Raw genomic sequence first — 22,715 nt, 5'->3', positions numbered from 1 at the left:
AATTTTTGGGACAGAAAAGCAAACAGGTTTTATATACGTGTTTGGACTGTCTGGAGAGTCTAGATTCATTTGGTGCCCTTCTGAGACCAAGTTAAAATATGGTTCTTTGCAGCTTAAAGGTAGACCTACAGGGTCATCTTCTGCCAGGCAGGAAACCAGTTCCCAGTTTCATTCTCTCCATTCCCTCTCGCACTTTACCCACCTCCTCCTTCAAAAGAAGAGTCTCTGATCTACTCCCTGCAGAAGTGAGAAGAGTCTCCCTCTTTCTCAGATGGAAAGGAGGAATTGAGGGAGAGTTTCGCTCGTTCTGGCTGCTCATCGGCTTTTACATCAGACTCCTAAATGCCAGTTTCACATTCCGAACTTTTGGAAAACAACTTAAATCTGACATCACAATTTCGGTGCTCACCTGTCTTTCGGACTCGGAGGGGACCCCGAAATTGTCCGAATAATCAAGCAGTCCGAAAAATCAATTTCAGCCAAAATACCAAATTTCTGCGCATATTCCGCACCGTATTGGCCACTTTCCACTTGCTTGGTGTTCATTTTAAGTTCTCGTGCAACTTCCACTTTCTACTGTTCACTTTTCAATTGTTTGTTGATCTGTTTGATCATGGTGCTGCACTTTGTCGGCGCCCTCGTTGACACAGACAGCAAAGTTGAAGTTCACACATTCGGCACTATTTGTAGACAATGTTTAGTCCAACCAGCTCGCTTCAATACTAAGCCCATCAAAAAAAAGCCTTCGCACTCAAAGACCACAAGAACGGCAGACGGCCACTCTTCTCGTGGTCACATTCGAAAAACACGGTCCATGAAAAGAATTGGATGAGCCATTAGAATGGGCACACGGCGGCCATGTTGGCTATGTAGCGGAACCGGAAAACCCGACTATAGCCTCAACCCAGCTTGTTGATTGCATAGGACATGGTATTGAGGCTACGGGGCAAAATCAAAACAACCAAAATAGCGGTGACTAAGCTTGCGACGTTATCACGGTGGCTGTTTTGTGGCTGTAAACTGAGGAAATCACACAAATTATGTCAGAAATATAGAGAAATAAGCTTTATGGTGTCCGAAATTTCGGCCAATGTTATACATTAGTTCTATAGGGTGAGTGACGGTTCGGCGAAAACGTCCAAATAATCGGACGTGCCCGAAAAATTGCTGTCTGGAAAATCGGTCGACGACTGTAGTTCATATCGTGGCCAGCCTTTGAAAGCATTGAATCTATCAAGACAATTCAGCTACTTGCCCGTTAAGGTGGCTGCCAAGTGTTTTTAGATATAAGTAGAAAGGAAATGTACATACATGCAAACATTTTATGAGTGTATAGGTATATACAGGGGTGGAACTCATCAAATGTATTTGGGAGCAGTCACGGGAGCAGCTGAAACCGCTGTTTTGGAGCAGGTTGGGAGCAGCTAAAACTACATTCTGGAGCAGGCTAGGAGCAGCTCAGATCAGTTTTCATTGCACTTCAGCTTGTGTCTTAGACGAGCACAGGAGCAATTTCAATAGTGCTTAGCAGCACAGATGAACATGAGAGGTTAGGAACCTAGGTAGATGGGATAACACATAACAGTGTAACAGATGCGAAAACTTGGAACTTTGTGAGCCTTAATGAGAGCCAAAACGCAAGTACCATACGTTTCTGAAGATAATGTACTTGATATTTTCTGAGTGGCTTTCAGCTGCTCAAGATGCAAACCAGCACTGCTTATCGCACAACTCACGTGCTCGACATAGTAATTATATGTGCGAACCACGTGACGTGCGTAAGCAACGGATGTGCCGCTGCGTGGAGGAACAGGGCAACAAATTTCGAGTTTATCCTATTGTGCAACTCAATATCGAAGCAGCAGACTACGATTAACAGAGTTATTGTATTCAAAGCGATTAACAAGAGCAAGGTTAAAGTACGCCGAGCAGATCTACCGCTCGCGTGAGAGCTGCTGGACGGCAAAATTTCGGATCGGACAGCGTTTCCAGTTCTATCAAATCACAATTTATCTTGCGGGAATGCGGTTCCAACTTATAACGATTAAGTAGTAAACGGAATCTTTTGCTCATTTTTTTCCCACTGGTTGACTTCTGGATCCCGGGCCGCAGAGCCTCAGGCAATCTGACGCTTAACGACTCGACCTCACCTCGGCCGACTTGCTTAATCACTGATGGTTGAAGAATAACAATCCAGTCGCATGCAGGTGGTGTAGCGCTTGGAATCCGATCCCCGAGTTTTTAGGCGCGCTTCCGACTCGAGATACATAGGGAGAATAAACAGAACAAAGGATTGCAGGGCCGACCAAGCTAAACGTGCTCATTGTTGCCAGTCGAGTCGATAGAAACCGAAACCAAGACAAAATACAATTTTTTTGGGCGCACGTTGTGCGATTTGGCGCATAATGGCGCAAGCTATTGGCAGTGGTGCAGTTTCCGCAAAATGGCGCAGGATGGCGCAGACAAATGCGTCTGGCGCAAAATGGCGCAAATGGCGCAGCCGTTCCACCCCTGTATATAGTTTATAGAAGGGCACAATTGATTGATCATAGTCGTCAAACAGCTTACTCATTGAGGTCAAACATATCCTTGGGAGTTTCCATGTTCCCTGATGAGGTGAGAACCAAGGGCTTGTCTTCCAGTGGCAGATCAGGAAAAAGGATTCTGCACAAAACAAACAGTCATCACATTAGCCCATTGCATGTCTTGGCACTGTAAGAGAACAAGGATAAGGCTTTCGTACCTCACTAGCTCATACAGCCGGTGGCAGAATGATCTGACCTCTTGAATTGCGTGTGCCAGCAGCCGAGGATGAACACCGATTCCACAATAGGTCAGGCTGAAACCGAAATTCAGTTACAGCCAGTACAAAGTGGAACTTTGGCTTACTTAGCTCTTTTGAGGAAGCAAGTACAACACACAAAAGAACAAATGAACCTAACCTAACTCTTTTTGCTTTGGAGCTTCTCAGTAGCAGACGCCCAGAGAGTTGTAAAGTAACCAGTAAGCATCAATCTTCACGCCTTAGCCTTACTTATGCCATTAATTTTATGCACCCAAAAAAACAGAAACTAGATCCCGAGACAATAAGGACAAACACAAAGGTGAATAAAACAACTATATGCCAATATATTGTAGGACTGTGGGGATGAATTAATGATATAATAGAATGGGTGAAGGTCAACTATGATGGTGTCTGCCAGACTGCTCGAAGCACAGTTTTATTGGCCTCCTCAGTACAGTGTGGCCACCATTTGCTAATATGTATACTGAGAAGCACCGACACTAGAGCCATACACTAACACGCGACCTCAACGTCATGCCGCTGTAGTGGTGCTGTTGTTGGCATGGCGCATGCGCAGATGCTTCACTTCACACGGATCTGGCTTCTGTGCACACACAGTGCCCCACCAGCAGTGTGGGCAAATCCCACCTTGTTTGTAAACAGCGTGTCGGTCCATGGACATCCCAATGTCACCCTGCTCAAGATAGAAAAACTTACCGAAACACACCCACCAGACCATCCAGCAAGTAGCCCAAGGGGTGATGGACACAGTCAAATGCATTATAAAGGTACTCCTTGATCTCGCCATACTGCTCCACTGTCAAACTGTTCTGCTTCTTGCTGGTTCGTGGAATGCGCTCAAGGTAGTCTAGGCTTTCATCTTGGCCGCACTTCACTCTAAAATGAGAAGTGATATTCACTCGTGAGCACATATAAACCTTCAAAGAACCCAGGGCCCCTATAGCTCCTCATTGGCGCGATACTCAGGCTATGAAAACGAACGTAGCAGGAATAGAGGTAGATAAGAGCAGTGGCTTCAATGCAAATTGTCGCCATTCAAAACTTAAAACATTGTGCCATTCTGATAGTGATTACGCGCCTTAACAGTAAGCAGTCAGCATACAACAAAGTGACAGCTTACAGCAACAAGTAACTTCTCTGCACTGGTGAACTGGCCTGTAGTACCCTTAAAACGTTGCCACCATGGAAGCTACTAGTTTCCTTAAAAGAAAGGGCTCTGCATTAGAGCTAGTGTACTAGTGCAAAACTGTAGGCAAGAAGCTGTATGCATACCGTTCCTTGAGATGAGACAGTTTCTTGCGGTTGCTGATGGCGATGGCAATGGCATCCCAAGCTTGCCTATTGTCTTGAGCATCTGAGACCCCTTGGATGCCCAGCATGTCCCGGCAATGATCGAAGATGTCCTTCCACTTCTCAGAAGCTGGCACACACAGCTGGGATGCGGCACTGTGGTGAGAGCACAAACAAATTACAGTTGTTCCAGCAAGCAGTCAAGGTATACTAGTTAAGCTAGTGCAAGTGAAGAGTTATAAAAAAAAGGAGAATTTCAGAACAAAAGAAATGCTTGATGCACAGAAGGACAGAAGTAGTAAAAAGTTAAGCAAAATCTTTCATTCACGTACGTGTCTCGGCTGTGAATCATGGATTCCACTTCAGAGAGGCTGTATGCGTCAGCGACCGACTTTTGGTAGACACCAGAGATCTTGATCCCTTCGCTCCACATTCCGTAGAAGCTGCCTTGAATGCTGTCTCCATTAGAGAGGCTCAGAATTCCCTTGGAAAAATCAAAATATAAGGTTTGGCAGATGTCAGAGAGGCTATATTTGTCAGTAATTTGAAGGCGGCGTCTTAATTGCTGTTGATCATTCGGCTATCTCACACTGGACACGTGACCTGGAGTCCTAATTCGCGACTCCAGCGACCTATAGGGGGCGCCACCACCAAACCGACATGGCGGCTGGGTCCAGGTCGCGTCAGCTCGGCCGAGCCGCCTGAACGGGTGGCGCAGTCAATTTAACAGATTTTCTTTTGTTTAATGCCCAATTTTATAGGTATTTGAACTGAGACGGTTAAGTGTAGCCGGTGCACATAAACTTGCAGATCATAGTTTTGTTTTCCCCATGTTAATTGTTCTTTCCATGTCAAACTTTCGTTTCGGAGATTTTGTTCAAAACCGAAACTATGGGCTCCGGAGAGACGGTGATAAGACTCTAATCAGTTTTGATCATCTAAGGAAAGCGGCGATGACTACAGAATTGTTCCACCGAGAGTAATTTTCAGCTAACTCGCATGCCTCAACCATGCAACTTATCTGTCCGCGAAATCGAGCTTTTGTGCGTATCCGCATTTAAGAAACAGCTCCCGTTGTCTGCTCGGTCAACAACACAGGCTGCAGGAAAATTACGAAAATTAAGCAAGCGCTTCTTGAGCTAAGGAGCATGTTAACCCGCTAGCGCTTAACTAAGCAGCTGATACTTGTATTTCAATTCAGGTTTTAGCAGTAATCGAGAAGTCATTTTGACGAGCGGGTTATGTATTACATTACATACTATGCCCCACTAAAGCGATATTAGTATATTCTTCAAGTTGAAATATGAGCTTAGTTGACTAGCTATTATATTAGGTGAACTGCTGAATAAAAGTATATTTGACAGACAGAGAAATATACAACTCAGCCAAATGGTTCTAGCCGGAGACGAATGCGGACAAACTGAAGAGGGCCTTTATCGGAGATTCACGCAGAACCTCTCTGGGCATTGAACTTGACTTCGAATCCTGAACGGAAAAAATGAGTATTTGTTGTGGTCGGTCAATCTGAGCAATGTAGAAGTATATTGCTGCTGGCTTCGACGGGAGTATAATATAAAATTGGAGGCGCGATGGATCATAATGCCGTGACAGCTTCTAACTTTGCGAGACTCGTCCCCCACCTTTTGAAAGCAGATAATTTCCCTCATTAATCATATGCAGCAAGCAGGTTTTCCTGAATCAAGTAATTGCGAAATCGGCCTAACTTCTTCAGTGTGGTCCAGAGGCTTTTTTGGCGAAAAACAGCCAAGATAAACAGCCAACGCACCGACCGGCATGGGTGGCTCTAACTTGAAGCTAATCAAACACAACCAAACTCAAGAAAAGCAGCTATTGAACCTTCCTGTTCACTCGACTGCAACTTTGTGTTCCCTCCAGTGAAACACTTCATCTGTCGTCCTCAGTCCACTGTTTTACATCCTTATAAAGAAACCACTTATCAGTTACCAAGTACAGTATACACCACTTACAACGTAACCGCTTATAGTGCAGGACCGGGTATAACGCGGCTTTTTTAAACTACCGGTTCGCCTCCCATAGAACTCCATGTAATTACATACCGCTTAAACTGCAGGCGCGCGAAGGGAAATACCGGTTATAGTGCAGTTTCTGGAACAGCGCGCCGACCGACCGGCGCAGCGAGCACGCTTCCATGTGCGGCACTAGATAACGGCGGTAGCCGCAAGCGGCACTCGTGGGGGCAAGGATGGCAAGGAGGTTGCTCGAAGAAGCGAAGAGAGAGGCTTCAGTTGCCATAGCGACGGAGCGACGCACGCACGTGTCGTTCACGTGCGTGCGTCCCTCCGCTGCATTGGAAACAACAGCAACGACAGACCAATCGCGGTGCATATCAAAAAAGTGATCCGTTCTTGACACCGCTGGTGCAGAACGACAGATGGCACTACCGAACCTTGCTGAATATGGTAGAATGACAGATGGCGCTTGTCAGCCACTCGCGAGCAACGGTTTCCCGTGTGAACGAGCAGCCGACCAGCCCCGCTTGTCCATGTGGGAACCCATCGCTTGCAAGTGGCTGACAAGCGCCATCCGTCGTTCGACCATATTCAGCAAGGTTCAGTAGTGCCATCTGTCATTTTGCGCCAGCGGTAAGTGTCAGGAACTGATGAATTTTTTAATATGCAAATCGTCCGCACAAGAATGTAATTTGGGGTTTTCTAGGGTGCTTAGAGTTCGTAGACTGAGTTATGACAATGAAACGAGGATCTCAAAAAGCACTTTAGTGCGCCTTTAATCTAAAATTTGTCATGCTATACAAGCAAAGACCAATGTAGAGGGGCCGTGGTACAGGGTTTAAAGCTAGTTCGATAAGCACACATTGTTGTTTATCTCAATTTCACTTCACATGGATTTGGCTATTTTAGAAAAACAACTCCTCATTTCCTTGTCTGTAGGCATTTCTCCATCTGTGTGGAAAAAGCATCATTGTGCCTATACATAAGGTGAGGAATGCTTCAACTGTAAATAACTATTGCCCTCTATCTTTGCTATGCTCTTTGTCAAAGGCATTTGGGATTCTAATGCATGCACGTGTCTTTATCTTAAACAATGCATTATTTCCCATAAATATGGCTTCCTTAAGGGTTGATGTATCGAGAAAAATCCTTGTAGCTTTCTAGAATATTCAGTGCCCTGATGTTTTCAATTGTAGCAAAGTTGATGTTATTTATTTTTATCTACCAAAGGTATTTGATAAGGACAACCATGCTTTGCTTTTACAAATTTGGTAACAGAATGGGTTTTCCCCAATTTTAGTGAAATGGTTTAACTGCTAACTGACTGTCGATGTGTTGTACATGTTTAAAATAGTTTTTTAAATCCTTTTTGTACATTATCAAGAGTACCAGAGGGCTCCAATTTGGGATGTCTTGTTTCCGATTTTTATCAACGACTTTGCCACATATGTAGTTAGATGTCTTGCCATTCACTAATGACATTAAGCATTTTTTAGTATACAATCTGCCGACAATTAAGCCTCTGCAGAACAATGCCTTGCATAGACTAAATCGGTATTCAGCAAATGTTTTATTAATACAGATAAAACTAAAGTTTGGTCATTAAATAAAAAATAATAATAATTATTATTATAAGATGATAAGATGCAGTAAGATGATTATTCTGTCAATGATTCATGATCTCGGAGTGAATATGGATAGTCACTTTTTGTTTAGCTGCCACGTCACTCATATTGTCTGCTCTGCAGTTAGAATGCTGGGATTAAACACTCATATACTCGGAACTAAAGATTTTATGCAAGTTGCAAGCATACTTTGTTTATTTTCTACTCTTATCAGATCTAGAGTTTTGTTTGACTGTGTGGAATTTGCTCAGTGCACCTCATGCAGCCCAAATAGAATCCATTAAGTGACATCTTGTGCATATAGTACCCAGTTCATGACAGACAGTCATACACAGGTCTTCAAGTTCTATCTGTCGGAAAGCTGTTGCACAGTCTATGTTGTTTTTTTCTGTACAAAATAATTTAGTGATATGACTCTCAAGGTTGTGTACAGTGAATAATGATGCACCTGCTGGCATGAATAGGAGTTCTCTTACTACTTACCTGCACAGTCAATACATGTCATCATCAATAACAAGACTGTAGAAGACTGCAGACACATGTAAATAATTTTGGGCGTGCCAACTTCCAATATTTGTGATAATTATGTTGGATTTCAGAGGCGGTTGAGTGAGATACTTAACCTTCTTAGCAGTGCATTTTTGCTTTTGCTTGCTTCTGAGCTTTTTTTATATATATATGCCCATTTTTATATATGCCCTTCTTATTATGTTAGTTGAGCAGATTTTACATTATATTATGTGTGCCACATTACAGACAATTGGTTGCTTATGGGCACAGAAATAAAGGGATGATGATGAGGACAATAAAGTTAGTTTTCCAGTTGCTTGTAACTGCAGAAGCACACAACTGCATACCCGTCCATTCAGTGATCCGCCAGCACCAAGTTCTCCTTTGAAGACCGTGTTGTCTTGAAACATCATAGTGCCATGTCCCTAAAAAGCAGTTCCAATGTTGGAAATCAACGAAATTGGTGCTTAGTACACATGTATGCTGTAAAAAAGTTCTTACCGAAAGATTGTTGTTTACAAAGTTGCCCTCGTAGTAAATATCATCGAGGGTAACCATGATACCGTTGCCATGGCGACAGTCATCTTGCCACATGCCCATGTACTTTTCACCTGCAACAAGGTAAAAGCCTATTTTAAAAATAGAAAATTGCTGGGTAATTGTGTTGCACGTGAAACATGTGGTGTCTATGCTCTCGGCACTCTTCATTGGTTAGTTTAGCAACTGGCTTAACGGATACTTCAGCAATTTTTTTATGATCGCTGATTTGCCATGGCTGTACTAGTCCTCAAAGACATGGCTGTACTAGTCCTCAAAGTATTGTATGAAAAGAAAAAAAAATGTTTGCAAAGTTATAGAATTCTTAAATTTTGTTCTCATCATGTTTCTCGAACCGAGAGCCGCTAATGGCAACACTGACGTACGACGACAGAAATGGTACCATGCGGGCAATAAACTACATTCCCAAATGATTGCAAGACGTTTGATGGAGGGAAAAGAATGCTTGGAAGCTCATTCACTGAGAAGCACGAAAAAAAACCTGACAAACTCTGTTTAAGACTGTTTAAGACTACATGCATGATCTGAAAGTCTGTACCATTTGTGACGTCGCACAACTGGAGAGGACGCAGAAATCTGAATGTTGGTCTCAGCGTCATCTTCACTTACAGTTTTCTCAATAGCTATTTTGAATTCCGAGGCAATAACTAGCATACCATGAAGAAGTGTGGGTATTCAGAAAGTGGAATTTTTTTGGGTAGCTTAAACAAACAAACGGCTGGAGTACCCCTTTAACACGTGACATGTACACTCGATAGCAATCCCTGGAATGGAGATACTACTGGCGCTAACTTGTGTTTTAAAAACGTTTGACAGGGTGTCCAATGGCTACCTGCCGGCCACAGAGCGGAAACCCCGCAGGACTTTCCTGCCAAATAACACCTCAACTCATGGCGTTAGAAGCTCAACTCACGGTGTCGTAACATGCTGGAATGAGACTCAAAGGGAAACTCCAGTCAAAAACGAAACCAAAATATATGACTGGTATTGCTTTAGTGGCACGAGATATGATGACAGCCAAAATATTCTGTTGAAGTGAAGCCGCATATTCCATTAAAACCAATTTAGAGATGCGACCAGCTGCTCTTTAGCAGGAGGCAAGCAACACTGGACGACGCATACCGCAGCCCCACCGTGAAGACACGTTGAAGACGTACAGCTGACAATCAGTGTTGCCATCACTCTCTAGCAGATAGTTTCGGTTTTGCTATAGATACCAAAAACCAAACTTTGAGCTGCGACATTAATATAACTACACACAATATCAAGAGAAAAAAAAATCATACTTTGCCGCTCAGGGACACTGACTGAGCTGAAAACAGTCGTATACAGTATAAACCACTTACAACGTAACCGCTGATAGTGCAGGACCGGGTATAACGCGGCTTTTTTAAACCACCGGTTCGCCTCCCATAGAGCTCCATGTAATTACATACTGCTTAAAATGCAGGCGCACGAAGGGAAATACCGGTTATAGTGCGGTTTCTGGAACAGCCCGCCGACCGCACCGATTGACCGGCGCAGCGAGCACGCTTCCCTGTGCGACACTAGATAACGGCGCTAGCCGCAAGCGGCACTCGCGGGGCAAGGAGGTTGCTCGAAGCAGCGGGGAGAAGCGAAGAGAGGGACTTCAGTTGCCATAGTGACGGAGGGACGCACGCACATGTCGTTCACATCCGTGCTTCCCTCCGCTGCATTGGAAACAAAACAACCGCAACGACAGACCAATCACAGGTGGAGGAGGGAGAAGTGTTCGCGCGCGCTGCATGCCGGTCGCGGGCCGGCTTCTTCTATCCACAAACATGGCGTCGGTTGTGATCGTCGACGTAGAAGGCGTGGTGGAAGCTCATCATTCCGCGTAAAAGCGCTATCCTTGACTGTGAATTTTCGTTGTGTGTCGCTATGATAACCCAGCACGTACAAGAAGGGAAGATCCACCTACTCGTGCGGCGATGTCGTGGCGGCACTCTCAAGACGGCAGAAATGCCCGTGTCATGTTTGTTTACTTCGATTACAGTGGTGCTTTCTAAGCATTCGTGTTTTCGAACATCGCCCGGATTTCTTATTTGGAGCATTTCATGCCTGTGCTCAAGTTGAAGGTATTACTGGCGCATACCATATAAAGGATGCAAATTTTCACGCGTTTTCATCACCGGAGAAAAGTGATTAGGGTTAGCAATCCTGAACGCTCGCAATGCCCGCCCGTAGCCCGCAACGCCGTTAAAAGGCTGCGCCAGGCAAAAGTTGCTCATTTCTTTCAAAATGTGTGACAGACAGATGTATTAGTCTGGTGAAATATAGACTTTCCTCAAACTAAGCTTTAATTTTCATCTAACATAAAATAAATCCTTTTACAAAGGTAAGTTGTCTCATGGCATGTATTTTGGCCTGAAGAATTTATGTTTTGATTATAGCGCGGTACCGCTTATAGTGCGGATTTTCGCGACTCCCGCGACATACGTTATATGCGGTCTACACTGTACTACTCCCAAATACAAAAATATTGACCAGAGTTCCTCTTTAAAGGGACACTGACAAGGTATTTATGTTCGCCAAGGTTTTTAATTGTGCATGACATACGAGAGCCCAATTGGCCAGAACACAATTTGCGGCTTGAAATTTGTTTTCTTTCTGCCCGAAAACCGTCGATCGAGAACTGGCCAGTTTGAGTCGCGCTCACTCTCTTTGTGGTCACGTGCCGTTTTCTATGGTTTAGACAGTCACTAAATCTAATAAAAGTCGTGGGTCATCGAAGGCACACAGTCAATATTAAAAATAGAAACAAAATGATACCAAATTTTTGTAGCTTCTAAAAAGCTGCAAATATGTTGATATAAAAAAAAAAAAAGTTGCACAGTCATGTGAATTACGGTAACTTTCTCCTCCTCTATATATTTCTTCTTCCTCCCCAGTCCAGTTTCGGTTTCGAGCAGTTAAGCATTTTTATTTTCTTAAAAATATATGTGACACTGTAGCAAAATATTGATTGGGTAGTCTTCCGACACCATAATAGATTGCCTACCAAAAAATAAAAAAATAAATTTCGGGGGGGTGTCAGTGTCCCTTCAATAATATAAATAGCCCGAGTTCAATTCCTGCCTGGCATAGATGCTTTTTTACTGCAATGGCCTCTACCCCACCACTCAAAACCAACGAACGTCAAGCCTCGCTGCCACGCCTTTTATCCAGGCTTCACTTTTGGGCGTCACGAAATGCCGAACACCTAGCCAAAGAATGTTTTGCGATAATAGTTTCCTAGCATTTCATGAAATGAAACAAAAGAAAACAGCTGAAGTGTCCTGTTTAACCAGGCATACAATAGAACAAAAGCATCTTTAGTATTCCGAGATGCACACAAAAGAGGGGGGTGCTGCAACGAAGCAGTGAGCTTTCTCGCTCTCACGAGGCAAAAAAAATTCATGATGCACAGCTGCACTACCATCCTTTCTCTACTCGATGCCTTGCTCACTTGCCTGGGAGCATCTCGGTGTTTCGTGCCACCTACTGTATGCTCGACAAACGGCTCAGAAGGATGCACTCACAATACAAGTTTTTAAATAGCTTCTAAGGTGACTTTCCATTAACTGAAAAATACTTACAATGAATGTGGGGCTTCCCAAATATTTTAAAACCCTATTAAAAAAATATTATTTTAAAACAAAAAGAGTGGAAAATCAACTAGAACACAAAATGTAACTTACTAGTTAGTTCTCAAATATTTGCACACCCCAAGTAAATTTACATGTACTATCGCGGACAATATAAGCTGGAACAGACCTTCATGCTTCTTTGCCCTAGCTGCCAGTTTTTGAAAGAGTTGTGGTCTACACTCTGAATTGCATGTGAAGTCAGGGTTTCATTCTTTAGATTACTCAATAGCTTGAGAGAGAACAGAGCTTGTTGGGACCTAAGACACCGAAAATGGCTGGATCTGGTGTTTCAGCTCATATTATAAGTGGGTGTACTTTTTTTTTTTTAATTTACCAGCTAATAATGATGTCTCGGAAAACTACCCACCTTCTTTCTCGTTGTCAAGGACACCATAGCCATGTCGTTTGTTCTGATACCACTGACCAACATAAATGCTTGAGGAAGAGAGGAATTTCCCTTCCTTTAGGATTCCGTGACCATCCTTCAAACCATCTTTGAAGAATCCTTCGTAGAGGTCACCGTTGGGATATCTAGAAGTAACAGAAAGCAAAAAATATAACCTTGATGCAAGTTGCACTTATAGGGTCATCCCAAACATCTCTTCAACCTAAAACCCTAAAAATGGGCATCTAAAACTTGAAACTAGCAAGCTGAATTTTTACTGAAGCTACAGTGAAGTTGTCCTACCCCTGTGATATTTTGAAGTGTAACTCCCTCTCCACTGAAAATACTCTCCTTAGCAAAATCATATACAAACGATGAGAAGTTTCCCAAGTTCTCACGGCGGTCGAGTTGACTAAAATTCAACTGCGGAAAACCAATAACTAAATAACACTTTCGAGGAAAACTGCAGCTTTCTGCATCCAAACACCGACTATGGTCACTTTTTTTATGGTGTCTATAATATTTGGGACACCGTATAATAGCCCCGAGAGCGAACACAAGCGTTGCTGCGGTCGCCGCGCCTTGATCGGGTGAGGTGTGCCGTGACTTCAGGGGGATGACTCCGCTCCGCGATCTTGCATCAGCTCGCTTCCCAGTACCGGTTTCCTGGTTTAGCGTTGTGTGCCGCAAGCTCTTTGAGGATCTGGACTTCGTTTACCCGGTGTACAAGACGTTGATTTAGGCCGATATTGACGTGCTTCCGTACATTTCATAAGCCTGCTTGTCCCTTTTACCTTTAAAGTTGGGTTACAAATCCCGAAAGCCATCGGCGGAGGCGATTCCGCCGATGAACCTCCCCGTCCGTCCACACGACACAAGGCAATTTTGCGAGGGATCGGTGAAGCGGTGGCGCAAGTGTTTCAGACGCTGGAATTCTCCTCCTTGCATGTTCATGATTTAGGACGATATTACATCCCGCTTTCAAGGAATTTGAGTGTCATTTATATCATGGGCCTTTGGGTGGTCGGCAAATTAGCTTGCGACCCCGACTTTGCGCTGCCACTCTGTATGCGCTGGTTCGCAGATATTTTAAAGGCCCTGTGTCTGATTATCTTTGAAATGCTCGTGGAACAGGGTTGTTTTACATAAATGTAGCTTCTTCGTGAATTAATTATATAGTTTATACACGTATGCAGGCATATTTCTTAGAAGATGCGCAATTACTGGAAATTAGTTTGTATGGTAGCAGCAAAAACGGCCGAATTGCCCCCAGTTGCCTGTATGATACGTATTGAACTGCCCAAAATATGCACAGCAATAGTGCCGTAATTAGGAATGCTTATACTTTTTCCTGACATTTTTATTCCAGCCTTGGGTATTCGGAAAATACACCGTTTAGTCTGAATTGTCATTTCCAATTTAAAGAGACACTGCTGGAGGTCTCCAAAAGCTTCCTCAGCCTCCAAACTCCCTACAGCTGGACTCTCTGACAACAGAGGAAAACAGGAGTAAAAGCAAGCGTTCAAACGTCTGTCCAGTGGTAGATGCAGCACTAGTAGCAGAAAATCTGGAACCTGTGAAGGGCGACAGTCTGCGTGAGAAAAGCTGGTATTTTAGCTTCAGAACAATTCAATTTAAGTAAAATCTCAATTTTAGGGCTTAAGGGACTAATAACGAGCTAGACACATTCGCTTACGTTTGTTTTACATTACTTGAGCGTTGATATAAACAAGTTCACAGATACCACCCGTGTAGTCCATTGAAATACTATCCGAATCCAGCAAAGGTCAAATGCGAGCAATGTATATAATAAATGTTCCTTGTTTTTTTTACTTTGCCCTGGCACTTGGGCTGTCTTACTTGTGATTCTCTCCCCATGGCCCAGACTGTATTTAGCATATTGCTCGAGCAGCATGCAGCTTTTCTGCTTCGGCAATCTTGTTTAAAAACAGATACGAAAAAAAAAAAATAGTATACATAACCTGCCAATTCATTCAGACCATCAGCAGCATTTATTGTGCGAGATGTAAATCCATAGTGATGCTCCTGCAATTGTGGCCATATTTCTTTATTTTCATATACCAGCTGCGATTCATGCGTTGCCTGCCCTGTCAACCGTGCTTCAAATGTTGGTTGAAGTTTCGCCTGTAGCTACAGGCCATACCTCAAAGAAGACACATATAAAAATTTACACTCCCTACGAAAAGCACGCAAAAAAAAAAACATTAAATAGAAACGAGCGTGCCGACAGTTAGCGTCGTCACAGCCTCCACAGGGCGAGCGGGACGAGTCGGGGAAAAATTCTCTCCTCGCCGTGACGTCACCCCGGTGTGCCGTAAGGGGGCGCCACGCGAACTTGTTGGGGCTAATACAGTGTAGACCGCATATAACGTATGTCGCGGGAGTCGAGAAAATCCGCACTATAAGCGGTACTGCACTATAACCAAAACATCAATTTTTCAGGCCAAAATACATGCCATGAGACAACTTACACTTGTGAAAAGAATTTATTTTATGTTAGATGAAAAATAAAGCTTAGTTTGAGGAAAGTCGTTATTTCACCTGACTAGTACAGTTCTGTCTCAAGTGTGTTACACATTTTGAAAGAAATGAGCAGCTTTTGCCTGGCGCAGCCTTTTAACGGCGTCGCGGGTTGCGGACGGACGTTGAGAGCGTTCAGGATTGCTAACCCTAATCACTTTTCTCCGGAGATGAAAACGCGTGAAAATTCGCATCCTTCACACGGTACGCGCCAGTAATACCTTGAACTTGAGCGCACGCATGAAATGCGCCAAATAAGAAATCCGGGCGATGTTCGAGGACACGAATGCTTAGAAATCACCACTGTAGTCGAAGTAAACAAACACGACGACACGGGCGTTTTTGCCGTCTTGAGAGCGCCGCCACGACATCGCCGCACGAGTAGGTGGATCTTCCCTTCTAGTACGTGCTGGGTTATCATAGCGACGCACAACGAAAATTCACAGTCAAGGATAGCGCTTTTACGCGGAACGATGAGATGAACGCCGTCTACGACGACGATCACAACCGACGCCGTGTTTGCGGATAGGAGCAGCCGACACGCGACCGGCATGTAACGTGGTAACGCGCGCAACCCTTCTCCTCGACCTGCGATTGGTCTGTCGCTGCAGTTGTTTGTTTCCAACGCAGCGGAGGGACGCACGCACGTGAACGACACGTGCGTGCGTCCCTCCGTCGCTATGGCAACTGAAGGCTTTCGCTTCTTCCCGCTTCTTCGAGCAACTCGGCTCTGGAGCAACTGCCACGCGAGTGCCGCTTGCTGCTCGCGCCGTCAGCGCCGTTATCTAGTGTCGCACAGGGAAGCGCGCTCGCTGCTCCGGTCGTCGGCGCGGCCGGCGGGCTGTGCCAGAAACCGCACTATAACCGGTATTTCCCTTCGCGCGCCTGCATTTTAAGCGGTATGTAAATACATGGAGTTCTATGGGAGGCGAACCGGTGGTTTAAAAAAACCGCGTTATACCCGGTCCTGCACTATAAGCGGTTACGTTGTAAGTGGTCTATACTGTAATAGAGCCACTCGTATATAATAACCCCAGAAACAGTCAACAAGGCTTCTTGTAATGCCAACCAAAAGGTTTTGAACAAGCCAAGACAGATCAACTACAGCTGACATGGTAACACCACAAGCTCCATACTTCAGACTAAAAGTTTCTAGCTGACAATACAAATATTTGGTGCTTCCCCTGCATTTTCATGAGAAAAATAAGAAACACTAGTAAAGAAGCAGTCAACCCACCTGGCACTCCCGAGCCCATGAAGTTTGCCGTTCTTCCAGGTACCCCGGAAAACGGTGTCCCCTCCGTAGCCAGGAACCACATACTCGCCCTCTCCGTGCTGCAGGTTGTTCTTAAACTTGCCAATGTATCTCCGGCCATCGCTCCAAACAAGCTTGCCTCTGTAGTCACCGGTCAGAAAGAAGGCCAAGCTACATCATGGGCCTGGTTACCCAGTCTCAGCTGAGTGACCCCAGGCAATAGCAAAACACGAGGAGATCTCGAGAAAGACAGTGCTATACACCGAGCAACAAACTTTAAGTGGTCTACATATCACTTTGGGGTAATGGAAGCATGAATCCCCACATATGTCTAACACAGGCATTGTATGGAACACATCAAAGTAACAACCTTCCCCAAATTGTAGGTATCTGATCATTGCACTGCCTCACCACTCCCTCATTCACCATGCGATAATGCTAGCTTAGTGGCAACTTGTTCTCTATACACCTGTAAAATTCAGAACAAACCCAACTGAGATTGTAAGGCTACTAAGCCGGGCTAGTATCATGTTGGGGAGTTAACTGAAACAAATGAGAGTCAAATAAATGTGACATACGATCCATGCAGTTGACCCTTGAGCCATGATCCCTTGTAGGTGGCATCCTTGTACGCCACCGACTTAGTGAAGACGTAAGAGGAGTGGCGGACGTTAGGAGGAACCAGTCGGCCATCTGACAGGCCTTTCTTCAGACTCTTCAGCGGGTTTTCTGACCTCCCATGGTTCAGCAGGTTACGAATTGCCTGGTTAAGGCTGCAGACCCACTCAGTCTGGAAAAAATATATATCCCCAACTGTCTTCCTATACCTCTTCCTTGTATTCCTGCTCTGAATTCAAACAATGCGGGACACTACCCAAAAGGATCAACTTTTGAATCTTTGGATTAATATGCATGAAATTACAGTATATACTAGCAGTTGCAAGGCAGAATGCAGTGTAAAGTTTCACCTGCGTACATGATTTGTAAAAGAATTTATAGTTGTTTTTATCCGGAACAGACTGACTTTGTTAAGGAAAGCTACTGTTAAGAACAAATGTAATACCCAACATTTTTCTTCACTAGATACGCAGCAGAATGCCTGGAATGTGCAACTGTGAAAACAAAATTTTATAAAGTAATTTATTTTACGCTATCACGGTGAAAAATCAAATAAAGTTTTGCCTTTTACGTTGTCGACAAAATCTTAACATCTTTTATAGAAGACATTAACAAAGTAAAAAAACAATGCCACAGTTGGATTGCTCATTAAATTTCAGCTAGGAAAAACAATGAGTGAGTCTTTCCTTTCGCATTCAAAGTGCACCAACCTATACCTTTTCTTTAGCATCGGTGGACCAAAAATAATTTATAAAGAAATAAAACTATGCAGTGTAAACTAATGACACTTTCTGGGAATACTCTCTAGAGGTTGGTAGATGTGAATATGCCCTTTTTCAAAATCTACCTTTCTAGTCCAATTTCTTTTTCTTACTGGACAGTGTCCCCTTTTACTTTCAAGTTACATGGAGGATTTAAATGCTTCCATGCAGGGGTCCACACCATCTCGTCCAATTTATATTGGACAGAAGGGGCAAACCTAGGAAAGGTTACTTTAAACGCTGTTCAGAAAATTTTCTTATTTGAAGGCCTAGCTAGTACATTTGCTAAACACTACCTATTCCAGAGTATTATCATAGCAACAAAATGCTTGCCTTGTTTGTTATTTATATATTTAAGTGACTAAACATCAAAATTCTCTTAAAATTTCATAACTATTAATAAAAATAGTTAAAGACCGACCAACGAAATCATTTTCCGCAAGGTAGGAAAATGCACCTCGCGCCCTCCTCTTTTCACCCTCTCCCAAAAATCACGTGACGGCAGGGGCTACTTTTGTGTCGGCTTTTTCTGTAGGGATAATCCTCAAAAAGCGCGAAATAAGCAGCTAGCTGCGAGCGCCACAACGACCTTGAGACGTCCAGGTGTCTTCCCTCGTTGACGCGGGCACGCTCATTCCGCGAGATTGAGGAAGCCAGCGCGACCGAACGCTTTTTCCCATGAGCTGCAGGTCCGAGGCTGCTCGGTCGGTGGAGATCGAGGGGTCGTGAAATGCTGGGTTCGTTCCAGCAGCCGCTTTCCGGCATCGCGCGGCTGCTGGAACCATTCCCGTCTCTGCAGAATGATTGGCTTGGGCAATAGAGGGTTCAGGCTGTCGATAATATATTTATTTTTGAAACTGATAAATCAAGTGGCTTTCCCTAGTCTCTTCATTACTGTTTGAAACACATCTCTCATAGGTTGTTCATCCCATTTTGGACTCTTTTGCGTATTTATTCGTCCTTACCTCTGCTTGATGACTGTGTTATAACTTGATAAAGACCTTTAAATATTGGCGCGGACTTGCACGGTCAACGCTGTCCCGGATTTATCCAAAATTGGAAAGATTGGCGTCAGGAGGGGTTGAAGAAGCAAACCGTAATTCTTGCTTCTAATGAAGAGGGCACAATCGTAAGATAGGTCTTTGCTTCACTTGCCTCCACAACGCCCCATCGTTTACACTATCGCAACTTCTCAGTAACATAGCTGTATACCACATTTTACTCGTGGTTACTTTAGATGTGGCCTTACAGGCTTTCCCGTTATCTGCACGTCGACATTTTAACGACCGGCGACTCTCCTGAGTGAGAATAAATATTATCAACTTCCCACAAAATCCACCCCTTTCTCTCCCCCCCTCTTGCTTTCCCGAGTTGGGGAGATATCAGGCCACTCCAGGAAGCAGCTTGCAGACTGCGCTTTTTGGCTACTCATTCTCAACACATTCGAACGTGGAAGGAAACACATCGCATGAACGACGCCCAGTTTATTTGCAACTTAGATAATATGGCTCTACTGTTGGGGCCCAATCAATTTCATCATCAATCATTATTTGTTACGATTTCATGGTGAAAGTATGTTCGTCGTGATGCCACAAAAGTGGTCGATTCAAAAGGAGAAATAGGTCCTCGTATTTATTTTGCGGAAATTCTCGCTCCTGTGACGCTCTAGTGCGTAAGGTCAATGCACCCGAGGCAGTGCGTAATACTTTAAAACTGTCGTTGACGATTGTATTTGTAGGAAGTGCGTAAAATTCGTTTACACCACAAAAGCATACCTAAAGACAACAAAATACCGCAATGGCAAAAAAAAAAAAAAAAAAAAAAATCAGCTTGCGAAAACCGTTGCTTTCCTCTCTCTCTCTAACTCTCTTTTTTTTCGCGCCACTACAAAAAATAGCGGCCGAGCAACGAAATTCTATCAAAACCTCGCTTCTTGGAGGAAGGAGACCAGGCTATATGGTAGTGAATCTGCCAGGAAGTTTGTAGAAATAATAGGCGACCATTGAACCTAGCCTTCTGCACAAATCATGCCCGGGATATTTCCATTTTCCTTCCACGCGATTAGAAGGCAAGACGCTGGGAGAATTCATGTGCACTAACATGCTGCTTCTAAAAGAAATTCCCACATTTATAGTGCATGTCAGTTTAGATGTAAATAGTTTAATCACTGTGCACTAACATTCGCGGCCTGGAGGATGACATGGAAGCATGGCGGAAAGCAGCTTGCTGAAAATAGAAGTCTCTATTGCATTGCACTGGAGTGGAGAATTATTACGTATTTTTGTTTTATTTCCGTGCCAAAATAAAAACAGCGTTTAGAAACCGAACCATGTGCGTTTTGAGGAGCGCCGAAAGGACATGAAAAACTGGGACAACCAGAGCTTGTCCTGCTTCCTTGCTTGTTCGGAGCCTTTCAAAAGGGGATGAAAAATTATGAGCCGAGTGACCCGACTTATCACATTAGAGCAGTCAGTTCATTTTCATTGCAACAGGCTGTCTTCAAGCGTCTTGCATAGTCCAGCTCGTACTGATCCGTTTTTATTTTCGGTTCCTTTCAAAACGTGAGCTCTAAGCCACTGGACTAAACTACCACAATCATAATCTGCGGAAGTGGAGAAGTGGAAATGCAACAAAATGAATGATTTGCCCACGTTATTTGAGGCCTATAGAAAAGCGGACCGGATAGAAGGGGGCCGAAATTTTTTCCAGAAACACAAAATCTTGTTTTCAATTCTGTCTAACAATTCGATGTGAAGGCGTACTTGTCTATGGCATTATTCGTTTAGGAATCAAGCTAAACTTTGTAGCGGATCATTATACGTCTATGTTCATTCCCAGTTGATGCTTATAATGTTTTCGACTATGTACATGGGGTGGTTTTCAGCGGTAGGTTTTTAATCTGATTGCCGCCAGAGCGCGAGCCAGAACGCACTACGGCCGCGGGCCGTCGCGCTCTTCTCCTTCTTCTCCGTATCAATGTACAATCAAAGACGCGGGCGGAGCCGTCAATCGTGCTGGTGTCGGGAACCATTAAGTCTGACCCTTGAAGTGCAGGCGCGACGCAAAACCCAGAGGCGTCTCGTTCGCCCATCGTTCTTCCCAGGCGGCGGAGATTGTCGTTTAGAGGGGATTATCTTCTGAACGGATCCAAGTTACTCGAGCAAGCTCGCATTCTGCTCGCAAAGCCCAGCCACTAAGCAAAGCTTACGGACGGTGGTTCGAAAGGCGTGCAACCCTTGCCCGCTTGACCCTCCCAACCACTTCTCCGCTTCCGTAAATTTTGAATGTTGTAGGTTTGTCGAGTGGCTTAGAGCTCACTTTTTGAAAGGAACCGAAAATAAAAACGGACCAGTACAAGCTGAACTATGCTAGACGCTCTAAGAGAGCCTGTCCTAATGAAAATGAACTGCTCTAATTTGGCAAGTCGGGTCAATCGGTTCATAATTTTTCATCTCCTTTTGAAAGGCTCCGGAAAAACAAGAAACCAGGAAAAGCTGAGTGACGCAAGGCGCCTCGTATTGTTGAGGTTGTCCCGGTTTTTTATGTCCTTTCGGCGCACCACAAAACGCACAGTGTTCGGTTTCTAAACGCTGTTTTTATTTTCACACGTAAATAAAACAAAAATACGTAATAATTTTTCACACCAGTGCAATGCAAAAGAGACTTCTATTTCCAGCAAGCTGCTTTCCACCATGCTTCCATGTCATCCCCCAGGCCGCGAATGTTTGTGCACACTGATTAAACTATTTATATGTAGATTGACATGCACTAGAAATCTGGTACTTTCTTTTAGAAGCAGCATGTTAGTGCACATAAATTCCCCTAGCGTCTTGCGTTCTAATCGCGTGGAAGGAAAATGGAAATATCCCGGGCATGATTCGTGCAAAAGGCTAGATTCAATGGTCGCCCATTATTTCTACAAACTCCCTGGCAGATTCACTACCATATAGCCTGGTGTCCTTCCTCCAAGAAGCGAGGTTTTGATAGAATTTCGTTGCTCGGCCGCTATATTTTTGTAGTGAAGCGAAAAAAGAGAGAGAGAGAGAGAGGGGGGGGGGGGGGAAGCAACGGTTTTCGCAAGCTGATTTTTTTTTTCTTTTTGCCATTGCGATATTTTGTTGTGTTTAGGTATGCTTTTGTGGTGTAAACAATTTTACGCACTTCCCACAAATATTTCATCGTCAACGACGGTTTTAAAGTATTACGCACTGCCTCCGGTGCGTTGACCTTACGCACTTGAGCGTCACAGGAGCCAGAATTTCCGCAAAATAAATACGAGGACCTATTTCTCCCTTTGAATCGACCAGCTTTGTGGCATCACGACGAACATACTTTCACCATGAAGTCGTAGAAATAATGATTGATGATGAAATTGATTGGGCCCCAACAGTAGAGTCACATTATTTAGGTTGCAAATAAACTAGGCGTCGTTCATGCAATGGGTTTGCTTCCACGTTCGAATATGTTGAGAATGAGTAGCCGAAAAGCGCAGTCTGCAGGCTGCTTCCTGGAGTGGCCTGATATTTCCCCAACTCGGGAAAGGGAGTGGAGGGGGGGGGGGGGGGGGGGGGGAGAGAAAGGTGTGGATGTTCTGGGAAGGGGATAATATTTATTCTCACTCAGAAGAGTCGCCGGTCGTTAAAAAGTCGACGCGCAGATAACGGGAAAGCCTGTGGGGCCACATCTATAGTAATTATCAGTAAAACGTGGTATACAGCTATGTCA

General features: G+C 44.1%; 1 protein-coding gene across 1 annotated transcript in view; it reads right to left on the bottom strand.

Annotated features, from left to right (window-relative positions):
• LOC8030416 (alsin) overlaps nt 1-22,715 on the bottom strand; it is a 55,840-nt gene that overhangs the window by 15,688 nt on the left and 17,437 nt on the right. The window contains exons 13-22 of the mRNA XM_029971364.3: nt 17,190-17,401; nt 16,594-16,752; nt 12,798-12,961; nt 8,724-8,833; nt 8,570-8,647; nt 4,429-4,580; nt 4,079-4,252; nt 3,503-3,682; nt 2,744-2,839; nt 2,569-2,664 (exon numbers count right to left, since the gene is read on the bottom strand). Of these exons, the coding sequence (XP_029827224.2) occupies nt 2,569-2,664; nt 2,744-2,839; nt 3,503-3,682; nt 4,079-4,252; nt 4,429-4,580; nt 8,570-8,647; nt 8,724-8,833; nt 12,798-12,961; nt 16,594-16,752; nt 17,190-17,401 (1,421 nt within the window). The remainder of the gene's footprint in view (nt 1-2,568; nt 2,665-2,743; nt 2,840-3,502; nt 3,683-4,078; nt 4,253-4,428; nt 4,581-8,569; nt 8,648-8,723; nt 8,834-12,797; nt 12,962-16,593; nt 16,753-17,189; nt 17,402-22,715) is intronic.

This window comes from Ixodes scapularis, unplaced genomic scaffold, assembly GCF_016920785.2.
Source record: "Ixodes scapularis isolate PalLabHiFi unplaced genomic scaffold, ASM1692078v2 PGA_scaffold9__187_contigs__length_104089568, whole genome shotgun sequence".
NCBI lineage: Eukaryota > Metazoa > Arthropoda > Arachnida > Ixodida > Ixodidae > Ixodes > Ixodes scapularis.
The sequence above is the reverse complement of the archived record's forward strand: the minus strand, read 5'-3'. Positions and strand labels throughout refer to the sequence as shown.